Raw genomic sequence first — 12149 nt, 5'->3', positions numbered from 1 at the left:
ACCGTCGTGGATCACTGTCGTGTAACTGTGCATGTTTCCGGACTGTCGTGGATCACTGTTGTGTACCTGTGCATGTTTCTGGACTGTCCTGGATCACTGTCATGTACCTGTGCATGTTTCTGGACTGTCGTGGATCACTGTCGTGTACCTGTGCATGTGTCTGGACTGTTGTGGATCACTGTCGTGTACCTGTGCATGTTTCTGGACTGTCCTGGATCACTGTCATGTACCTGTGCATGTGTCTGGACTGTCCTGGATCACTGTTGTGTACCTTTTGCGTGTTTTTGGACTCTAATGTGTGACTTTGTGTACCTTAAAGTCCACGGACAGCTGTGGGGTGTACTCCAGAGTCCACAGAGCCCTCACAAGTGCAGCCAGCTGCTCCGTGACTTCTCCCTTCGCAAACCTCATCACCTCCTCGGTCCTCACCACTCCGTTCAGCCTGGTGTGACACAGATCCAGCTTGTACCGCTCCAGACCCAGATACTCCGCCAGCAGGTCGGTGTTGCTCAAACACTGCACCACGGCGTTCATGAAGCACGTGTTCCCGTGGTTTTTCAAGCCCAGCACACCTGGGACTTTCTCTCCAAACTGGTACAGGAGTTTCTCTCTGCCCGTGCACAGAGAAGAGGACGTGCTCGATGGGTTTTTCACTACTCGATCCCACGTTAGCGGTACGTCCTCTTTCATGATCCCCGAGCTCGCGCTCAAGGTGCAAGGTGCGCCATTCCGGAACCCACCGTCGTCGTCCTCCGCGTCGTGCGCGTCAGCGTCTCCAAAGTGAGTAAAAGTGCCCAAAGTTTTGATGATTCTGTTCATAAAAGTCCCCACAGAGCGCAGAGATTTCTTCCTGAAAAGCTTCCCAGATTTGGGCTTCTTCTCCCGGCGCTTCTCCTCCTTCGATGTCGGCATTTCCTCCTTGCCTCTGCTCTGTTTCTCCATGACAGCTCCTCTACTCCCTCTTCCTCACACTGATGATGGTTGTGTCACTGCTCCGCCGGTGTCCGCTGTCCGGACAGCAGAGGATGAAAGCGCGGAGAGGTGACACCATCGCGGAGCCTGGAGGCACAACGGCACGCTGTTGTTGGGCTCCGCGCTGACCGTAAACCTTCCTCGTCCATCCCAGCACTTACTGAAGGCGTTCATTCTCACTCCGAGCTGCGGCTCATGTCGACGTGCCCGGCACAGCTCGAGCCGCTCCGCCGTCCAGCTGCAGCACTGAGCGCTCCCTCCCATCGCAGCCAACTTCTGCTGGAAGAGGCTGATTGTGTCCGCCCCCTCCCACCGGCCGGCACGCGGAGAGATAACGGAGCAGTGTTGAGCTCAGTCAGCCTCACAGACACACTGGTGGTCTGTTTATCCTCTAACGGTGCTGGAATAAACACTCACAGCCTCATCATGTCATTAAACTGAGAGTTAAAGCTCTGGAATTAAAGATCTACAAAATCTGACATAAAACTGGACTCACCATGTTAGATTTATCCATCAGAGTAAAATTAAGCTGTGCCTTTAATAAAAGATGACAGTAAAAGTTGTTTAGTGAGCGATAAGTAGCACAGAATCCCACAAATCCTCCTGAGACCCCTTCTACAACCCAGCTATAAATGTTAGATTTTTATAAATGTTGGTCCAGAATTTCGATAAATTCTGGTCATTTGATCAGGATGTCTTTTGGAGTTTTGGGATTTTAGTTGAAAATTTGGGAAGAGAATTTCCCTCAATTATTTTTTTCTGAATTCTCATGGAATTTCAGGGAGTTTTTTGGATGTTTGGGGGTAATTTTCTATTGATTTAGGATGAATTTATTTATATGTTTGGAGAATTTGATTAGAAATGTTAAGCAATATTTGCTTTGAAAATTAGGGGAATTTGCCTGAAATATTATTGGGCATTTAATGGAATTTTTGGTGAAAATTTCATGTTTATCCTTCGGCTTTTGGAGTGGGTAAATCTGGCACAACTTCACCAACTCCCAAAGGTGCATGGAGGATGAGGAGGGTCTCAAAGAGACCAGAAATCTCCAGCAACATTTGTAGTTAAAAGAACAACTTTATTAGACCGACACGTTTCAGCATGTAGCCTTCATCAGCGTCATGTTTATCCTTTGGCTTTTTCCAGAAGGATTACCTGAAATGTTTGAGTATTTTTAAAGGAATTTTAGGAGTTTAAGTTGATTGGAAACTTGGGTAGGGAATTTCCTTCAAAATTTTCCTGAATTTTCATGGAATTTTAGGGACTTTTTTTAATGTTTCAGGGCTTATTTTTTTAGGAAACTGTCCACAGAACTCAGGTGCAATTGATGTGTACATTTTGGGGAAATTGATCAGAAATTTTAAGTGAAATTAGCTTTGAAATTTGGGGTAATTTGCTTGAAAGTTTGCAGGAATTTTCATGAAATTTTGGGGGAAATTTTCATGGGATTTTTGTAATTTTTCATGAAATTCTGGAAATGTCTTGAAAATAAAAATTAATATAATATTTTAGTCAAAACTACTTTCTGTTTAAAGACATCCTATGGATTTAGGATGGAATTTATTTGTATTTTTGGAGAATTTGATTAGAAATGTTAAGCGATATTTGCTTTGAAAATTAGGGGAATTAGCCTGAAATATTATTGGGAATTTAATGGAATTTTTGGTGAAATTTCATGTTTAACCTTTGGCTTTTTCCAGAAGATTACCTAAAATGTTTGGGGTATATTTGGAGTTTAACAGGGAGGATTTGGGAGGATTTGAAATCTGATTGGAAGCTTGTGAGGCAATTTCCTCCAAAATTTTCTTGAATTTTCATGGAATTTTAGGATCTTTTTTTTATGTTTTAGGGCTTTTTTTTTTTTTTTTTTTTTTTTTTTTTGTAGGAAATTGTCCACAGAACTCAGGTGCAATTTATATGTACATTTTGGGGAAACTGATCAGAAATTTTAAGTGAAATTAGCTTTGAAATTTGGGGTAATTTGCTTGAAAAATTGCAGGAATTTTCATGAATTTTTTGGCAAAATTTCCATGGGATTTTTGTAATTTTACATGAATTTCTGGTGATGTCTTGAAAATAAATATTCATATCATTATTTGGTTAAAACTACTTCTATTCCTGTTTAAAGACAGTGCTTAGGTTTTTTCTTATCAGGTCCTACTGATCCTAAAGAAGTGAGAAAAACTAATAACACATTGAAAATAAAAGCTCGGGTCTCAGGAGGTTTTAAGAAACACCTTTAATGCCTATTTTTCCATTTAAAAGCTGCTTGTATCCTATGTGAATCAATGAGGATGGTTTCATTTGCCTTTATTTTTCCATTCCTGTCATTTAAATACTATTAACACATTCTTATGAGTTTCCACTGGGACTTGTACTTTGTGTTACATGAGCGCCCTCTGCTGGGCTCCCTGCAGACTTTAGTAAACCTGCCTGTGCCTTGTAGCCACTCTGCATGCTGTCCCTGTAGTAAATAAGCTCTGCTAACTTACTTTAGTGCTTCTCTGAACATATTTAGGGCCCAAGCATCAACCTGTAATCAGCGAGGACCCCACTGTATCTGAATGTGTAATTTTCTGATGAAGAATCGCTAATTCGGAGCATCAGCATGCTCAGAAACTCACCAAACTTTACAGAAAAATGACCCCACAGTGGAAGTTTTTGTATTTTGGTGGAATTGTGCAAGTCCATCAAGCAGGGGCCTCACAGGGGCCCCAAACGGAAGATAGGGGACTGAATAAGAGCTACAGGCATAAAAATTGGTACACTTATGTATCATGATTAGACGAGAAAAAAAGTCTCTTGGGGCCATGCTCTAAAATGTTCAGGAAGTCCACTACAAACATTGAAGGCCAAATTTTGGCATTTTTGGGTGATACAGAAGTTTCATAATTTAACGAACCATTCTGAGGGATTTCATCTGATTGACTCCAGAATTTTTTAGCTCATACTCGACAACCTAGAGATCTGAAATTATGTGTACTGTGAGTTTTCACCATAGGGCGGGGCCATGACAGGAGCCCAAACTTTGCCAACTTTTTTGTACATTTTTGCAGTAAAAATACATCAATAACATCTTATAACTTTTTAATGCTTTCATCAATCACCACCAAACTTCACATGGCTGATCGCACATTAATCCTGAATACATTCATACATCAATATCATTACTTTGCCACAGCGGCCCCCTTCTGGCAATTGAATATTTCCCCTCTGATAATTTTTCCCTTTAAGCATTCAGCCCCCACACACCCTTCAGCCTAAGCTTATGATTTTTGGTCTGCATATGGATCATCATGGGACCCACAAAAAAGCCTCTTGAAGCCATGCCCAAGTCCAAACAGGAAGACACGCACCGGGGTTTGAGGGCCATTCAGTGCTGATTGCAGCCCTAGTTTCTATTGCCGTTTCCATTTCCTGTGTGTGAGAATCTTCTACATCAACCTTGAAATCAAACATGTTGATTAGTTATTAGGAATGCAAAGTATTGGATTTTTGCAAATATCAGATATGCTGATATGTTAAAAAGTAATTTTAGGCAATACCAATATCGATACAGATATTCAAATAAAGCTCATACCCAAAACTTCAGTTCTTTACACATGCATTTTTTAAGTTTGAAGACGAACATATTTACAGATTTCAGTCCTTAAAACTGCACTAACTTGTTTGTTCATATGGATAATATATAAAACTGCTAGGTGTAAATATCAATAGAAATGTTCATATCATATTAACTTTTTAAGTTAATGTCGGCTGATACGATATCTAATTGCACAGGCCTCTTCTCGCGCTGTGCCCGAAAGTACTGCCCCTCGACGCTGATTGGTCCTGTCACTTTCTTACCAGACCCATACTTTGATGGGAGCTTTGCAAGATGGATTCCCCAGTGAGAAACACAGAAACGGGCAAATTAATCTGCTTTACAAGGTTAGATTATTTGATGATAATGCAGTTCAGCTGGCCTCTTAGCTCAGTACAAGCTCTGAAGACTCTCCTTTCACCTGGCTAGACTCTAGGAGGCCTGCAGAACTCACTATTTGTGATACTGACCAGGCCTCCCTTTAAAAAGAGATCGTTGATCTCAATGAGACACGCCAGACAAATCTGTTTCACTGTGGTGAAAATCACTTTTTTAGTAAAGTGTAGGAATCGTACTCAATGTTTGTTGAAATTTTCTGATGATAATCGCCCACTGACATTCGGGATCAGATAATTAATGAAGAAGTTTCTTTAAACTTTGCACAAATATCTACTTTGACTTCAGGATGAACTGATAAGATTTTGGAGGTCAAAGCTCAAAAACCAACCCAGCCCTTCTTCTAAACCCACTGCTGTACTTTTAGTGTCTGGCATAGGGACATCACTGCCAGGCAGCAGTTCTAGTTTCTCTATTAGTTTAGATACCATCTTTCTATAGAACTACTGGAAGCTCAGTCCTCTTTGTGGTACATTTAACTCTGAATTTATACTTTAATGTACGGATTTCTGCTCATTCAGAGTAAAAAAAAAAGGCTGATAGAGAGAACATACAGTATGAATGTGTGTCTGTCTCTGTGTGCATGACCTCAGCAGCCTACAGAGGAAATTCATTAGCTAAGCCTTTTGAGGCATTTATCAAAGGTTACAGTGTCCTGGATTATTACTCTCATTCCTGGGCCATGAAGTATAGGTGAGCAGCTCAGCTTATCTCCTCTGCTCACTACATAGATATGTTTAATCACACAGGCCTGTCTCTCTAGCACTAAAATCTGCAGATTTATGGCAGCAGAGAGCGAAAGCATTAGAACTGACTCTTCTCCTCGCTGCTAATGCAACCTGAAGAGGGACTCTGAGCCAAGTGTTCGCACAGAAGTGGAGCCTCCTACTCGGCCTGCCTTCGGCATGCAGCTGATCACGGCACAGTATGGAGTGTCTGTTGTTGTTGGGAAGGAATAATCCACCGTCAGCCTTGAATTCAAGAGAGAGCAGACTCGTGAAATACTTTAAGCTAAGAGCTAGAAGCAGCCATGAGTGCAGACAGCAGAACAGCCTGCAAAGAAAAACTACGACCTGAGTCTGAAGGCCTGGAGACAAACAAGCAAAGCCTCGCCAAAGGCTTCTCTTCCAGCATCGTCTGCCTTCACCAGGAGGCGGTAAATAATAATCTGCTCTCTTACACAACAAACGCACAAGCTGCTCATGTGAACCAACTGTGCAGACACAATTTAACCTAGCTTTCAGTTTCATATTCAAAGACAGTCCAAAGGGTTACTTCAGTAGCTGAGACACTGACGAATTCACTCATACAGCATTACCATATGTTATAAAATGATATAATCTCTGTTATTTTAGAGATTTAAGGTGGTGAAAAGCACCCAAACTTGAAAAGTGGCACCTATTTCTTACGTAAGACTTGTAGAAGAGGAATAAATCCATCAAAAGTTGCTAGCAAGGACATCAACTCTGTGCACAAATGTTGCCAGTGTATTGGTGCTATTTAGAAAAGGAGTTTTCATGCAACTTTTGGCACTTTTAAAGATTTAGTTTGGGGATTTTTGCTTTTCCTTGGAGTGGACAGGACAGTGGGTAGGATTTGAACCAACACTGCTCGCTGGCTTTCATACATGGGGCTCGACCTAGCTGCAGACCGCCTTAACCATGCAACTTTTGGTAGTTAAAACAAGAAATAGGGGGGGAGGATTTGCTGCCATTCTTCTTACAAATCCTCTCAAGCTCAGTCAGGCAGGGACTCTGGCTGAGCCACTACAGAACATTCAGAGTCATCCTTAAGCCACTCATGCAGAACAGGTTTTCATTGAGGCTATCTCTGTACTCCAGCTTCCCCTCAACCCTGACCAGTCTCCCAGTCCCTGCTGCTGAAAAACACCCCCACAGCATGATGCTGCCACCACCATACTTTATTGATGGGGTGGTATGAACGGTGTCTGGTTTCCCCCTGACATAATGCTCAGAATTGAAGCCAAATAGTTCAATCTTCGTTGCATCAGACCAGAGAATCTTGTTTCTCACAGTCTGAGAGTCATTCAGATGCTTTTTTGCAAACTCCAACTGTTTTACACCGAGGAGAGGCTTCCATCTAGCCACTCTGCCATAAGGCTCAATCCCACTTCTCCCCTTAACCCTCAATCTTACCCTCAAGCTCAACCTTCAGTCTTAAAGGGACACTTTAACATTCCGGCAAATTTGCCCATTGCCATAATCCCTATAGTCTTAGTTACCTTTAGTTGTCCGTGCAAGCTACTTTTTTAGATCAGCGCTGCCGAGTTCGGAGCTGCTGTGCCAATTCAATGGAGACAGACGGTATTTTTGGCTTTCCCTCATCAAACTCATCAAATACACAATCCAACAACTCCAAAACGCTCTCATGGACAAGTTGTGACCTGCACGTTCACCACACTATGAAATAACCATGAACGTTACGAGACGGAGACGTTTTAAAGCTGAATGCAAAGCCGGAACTACCAAGTAACTACGGCACTGCCACAGGCATGCACTGTGTCACTCCGCCCCTGGTTTACTCGGAAAATAGTTCCGAGTATTTGCTTCATGTGCCGTAATGTTACATAATTAAATGTTATTATTTCATAGTGTGGTGAATGTGCAGATCACAACTTGTCCACGAGAGTGTTTTGGAGTTGTTGGATTGTGTATTTGATGAGTTTGATGAGGGAAAGCCAAAAATACTGTCTGTCTTCATAGCGTTAGCTGCGCAGCTGGTATATCGGTCCCCCCAGGTCTAGAAACAGCTTGCACTGACAACTAAAGGAACCGAACCTATTACTGAGACTATAGGGATTATGGCAATGGGTGAATTTGCCAAAATAATTAAGTATCCCTTTAACTCGCCCCTCAAAACCATGTGTAAGGGCCATCTCGTGACTTAGAAATGGGACACCCCTAAATAGCAGCTATGATTTCAGACTGTAGAGGGCCAAAACTGCGTAGTCTGTCGATTAAGAGGAAGAAGAAGAACGTGTTAATATTCAACCAAATAACATGTATAAACACCACAACCACGGACATATTCAGCTGAAAGTCACCGTATAACACAGCCATTAGCTAATGCAAACATCAGTTGTATCTTGTAAGCTTGTCTGCGACGGCACGGTTACAGGCGATTGTAAATATCAAAGTAAATGTTACTCTACAAAAAGGCAAATAACCCATAAAATAACATTAAACCAAGATATTGGAGTGGTTTTCATAATTTTTAGATCGGTATTAACAAAGAAATTTGGAATTGTAGCTCAATTTCTTATCCGCCTTCTGCGCCATCTTTCTTTGAGTGATAACCCTCAACCCCAGAAACTCCAGGAACATCTCAAAATTGAGGGAGATAAAGCCCTCAAACTCGCTCCTCAACTCAACTCTCGGGAGAATTGGGACAGCCCTCGCACTTTGCAGGAACGTGCATTTATAGACTGAGGGTTAAGACTGAGTGTTAAGGGGAGAATTGGGATTCAGCCCAAAGCCCAGATCACTGGAGGGCTGCAGTGATGGTTGTCCTTCTAGAACTGTGTCCCATCTCCACACAGGATCTCCTGAGCTCAGTCAGAGTGACCATCAGGTTCTTGGTTACCTCTCTGACTAAGGTGCTTCTCCCTTGATTGCTCAGTTTGGCCATGCAACAAGCTTTACATGTGCACACTGCAGCTCATGCCCACAGTGTGTTAGTTTTTGAGGGCGTGCAGCTATCATGTATTTGTGTATGCATACTTAGCACCAATTATACCTCTTATTTAGGGGTTTTAATTCGGGGCCTGGCACACTTTTAGAGCCAACCTCAAGTGGCCACTCAAGAAACTGCAATTTGAACAACTTCAGCCTTAGCGATAGCTCTGACACCCAAAGGTTACAGCTTGTTGAATTCAATCTTTAGCTGACTTTACAGTCAAAACAAACCAAAATATTATGCATGTGCCAATGGCATTCCTCACAAAGTCATGACAGCAGACAGGGCGGATGATGAAACGCACAAAAAAGCCTCATAATGTTCTGCTCTGAGGGAGCAGACAAAACTTTTTGACTTGTGTGATAATGACCCTGGGGCCGCTCTGAGCTGCTGCCATCCATCATATGTACAGTAGCTGTGTGCATATTTGAGATTTTATGGCTGAGCAATAATCACCTCTGGGTTTGGCACTCAGCTCCTTTGTGTTCCGGCCTCCTCTTCAGTTGTTTATTTTTAGACCAATTTTGCATTTTCTCATCTACAAAGTCAGGTACCTTTTAATATCTCTGCTGCAAAGATGATTCCTGCAACAGCTAACACCAACTTCTGCTCCTCTTTTACGTGTAAATAAAGAAGGTTCCTCCCTGTAAAGACCATCTAATGTTCCTCTTCTCTACGTGTGGCCTATATTTTATCGTCTTTGATGTGAGGGAACATCTCATATACAAAGCTCGAGCCTTTGAACGTTAATGTGCTAATAAAGTTAGGACAACACAAACAAGAGAGACAGCAAGGTGTATTTCTTCTCAAGCGCTGCAGCTCACATAATTAGATGAGAGCTGCTGCGTAGCGGCTTTTAGTTTCAGTCTGGTTATGCCTTTAAATGGAGAGAAAGTTTGCCTGTGATGATCTTTTCTGCAAAGAAGGAAATGTCATCACCAAAAGATGAAAAAGACAACGGGGACCATCTGGTCGCCTGAGTTATATAGTCTGTTTACTCAAAAGAAAAAACCTCCTTCAGCTAGAAGAACAATGCAAGATGACTATAACGCTGGATGCATCACTACAGTACACTAGAGCTACCGCCTACTACATGCCTCTGTGAGATATACAATTGTTTTAGAGGTGTAGCGTGAATTGAGAGTGAGAGCAGCAGTGAGTCAAGAAATGTTTTCACATGCTTAAGAAAACCAAAAAAGAGCCATTTTTGGTTAAAGACAAATGTGTGGCTGTTTTAAAAGGCAATGCTTTAAAGGAGGCAAAGCTCATAAGATGCTTCAGTACGGTACAAGCTCACTGCAACCTCATGACATGTAAGGTTTCAGTGACCTTTGACCTCAAAAGTCAAACAAGTTTACTCTCAAGTCAGTCTACGTTTCTGTTAAATTTGACACAAATCCTTCAGTGCAGTCTGTGCGCGCAGGATTTCAGGTCTCAGTGACCTTGACGTTTCAGACTGGGTGCATGTACGGCTGCGTGACCATTGTGTGACAGCTGGACTTTCATTACAGCATGCATGTTAACTAAGAGGGCTTTATATCAGTGTTGCCTCTCATGGAGTTTATACTTGCATCTCACACACCAAGAATCTAAAGTGGTGGTTCTCAACATAGGGGTCACAAGACACTGAGAGGGGGTCGCTAAATCATTTCAACCTGTTTATTTTACCCAGTTTTATGAAAATATATGCAAAAAATTAGTTGAAGTGTAAAATAAAAACATGGTCATTTAGTGAGATTTATGCTGAAATGTCAGTTATCCAAAAAAAAAATCTTTAAAAAGCAAGTCTGCACACAGATTTGTCTGTGCCCCTGATAATCCCAGAGAATCGGCCCTGCTCAGTTGTGATTTAATGATGACATCAATACATGTGTCTTGTATCAGTGGCACTGCTGTTAGCAATCTGGCTAACAGTTCCTTCATTTCTGAGCTGACAAGTGCTTCAAAAATATGATTGGGTTCTAATGTTGAAAGTATCTATTTGTGCCACTTTTTCCATCCAATTTTGCAAATTTAATTTTTGACTTTTCTAACTTTTTTGCACAATTTTGACCCATTTTTCTTCTTTTTACTCATTTCTGCCGCTATACACCCAGTTAGCCAAATTTTAATCCATTTTCATCCCTTTTTCCCACCGATTTTTCGATTTTAAACCCTTTCCACCACTTCTTTCTGCTCATTTTTTTACGCCCGTTTTTGCCAATTTTTAACCACACTGCAATGTTTGTTATGCCCATATTTGCAAATTTTTGATCTTGTTTTCCCCTTTTTTCTCATCTTTGTTGAAGCAAAAAGTTATTAGATTCCATAAACACATTGTACCGAATCAAATCAAACCAAATTGAATAGGATTGGACCAAATTGTTTCATATTTTAATGAACCGTCAGTGAATCAAATCGTAGCCTGTGAATCAAAACTGGAATGCGTCTTGAAAGCGAAGAAGATGGATGGGTGGATGGATGGATGGATGGATGGATGGATGGATGGATGGAATGAACAGAAACTGACGGTAAACACAGAAAGTGAAGGAGGAAAGGGAGAGAAAAGGTACTAAGAGATTAACGGGGAGAGCAAAATAAAGACTTTAGCTACGGTCAAAAGTGGGAACAAGGTGTTTTTATTTAATCTATACATGTATAACAAAATATACTCTTTGTGCTTATACCGAGACATGTTAAGCTAATTTTGGTTTCATTGGAAATGCAAAGCTAATGTTTTTGTTTTGTCTCTTGTTGTTTATTTCTATTCAGCTCTTACGTTGGTCCAGCTGGCTAATGTCACTAAGGAAAACAGAATTAAAAGTCACTTAATCATCAGTCCTGGCCTACTCATTTCGACCCGACACTACACTAACTTTTCTGGCTCAGTTTTACAATGAATCAACTTACTTTAAGCAAGATATATTCAGGTAAAGCCTCTGAAGAAAGACAAAGCTGTGACAGTAGGGAGACGCTGGTATGAAAGCTGTGATGCTGCAATCCACAGCCAAGGCAGCCGTCACACAGTCAGCATGCACCCAGTCTGATCAGTCTGTCCCTGAATTACAGCGAACGTTAATGCAAAGCTGGGAGAAAATCACTCAAACGTTCTTGAGACATCTTTTTTCTGAAAATGGGTCGATGGGCGAATATACAAACGGATGTACGGGCAAATCTAAAACATAATGTCTCGGGCCCTGCTATCGCTGGTGCTGAGGCATAAACTTAACTCAAATTCAGCTCATTTACATCTAAATTACAAACAGAGGCAGTAAATTTAACTCACCAAGCAGATGCACAGAGAGTTATATCCAAAAACACTGTAAGTCTTTCAAATGATTGACTCTGGTACTTAAATAAATGAATAAATAAAGGCTATAAAACCTGCTGGTATGAAAGTATAAATGAACACTTGGGACATTTTTCCTCTCTTTCACATTACACAGTGTTACAATCTGGGATTCAGATTTACTTATTCTGGCTTTTGAAGGTACCCTTACACATGAAGAGATACTTAAACTCC

General features: G+C 41.4%; 1 protein-coding gene across 1 annotated transcript in view; it reads right to left on the bottom strand.

Annotated features, from left to right (window-relative positions):
- The window catches only part of usp43b (ubiquitin specific peptidase 43b), a 135712-nt gene extending 134510 nt beyond the window's left edge, over positions 1-1202 (bottom strand). Inside the window, exon 1 of the mRNA XM_041778623.1 lies at positions 313-1202. Coding sequence (XP_041634557.1) covers positions 313-942 — 630 coding nt within the window. The 5' untranslated portion in view covers positions 943-1202. The remainder of the gene's footprint in view (positions 1-312) is intronic.
- Positions 1203-12149: the final 10947 nt, after the last annotated feature.

The sequence above is a fragment of the Cheilinus undulatus genome, linkage group 21 (genome assembly GCF_018320785.1).
Source record: "Cheilinus undulatus linkage group 21, ASM1832078v1, whole genome shotgun sequence".
Lineage (NCBI taxonomy): Eukaryota > Metazoa > Chordata > Actinopteri > Labriformes > Labridae > Cheilinus > Cheilinus undulatus.
This window is presented reverse-complemented; position numbering and strand designations above follow the sequence as displayed.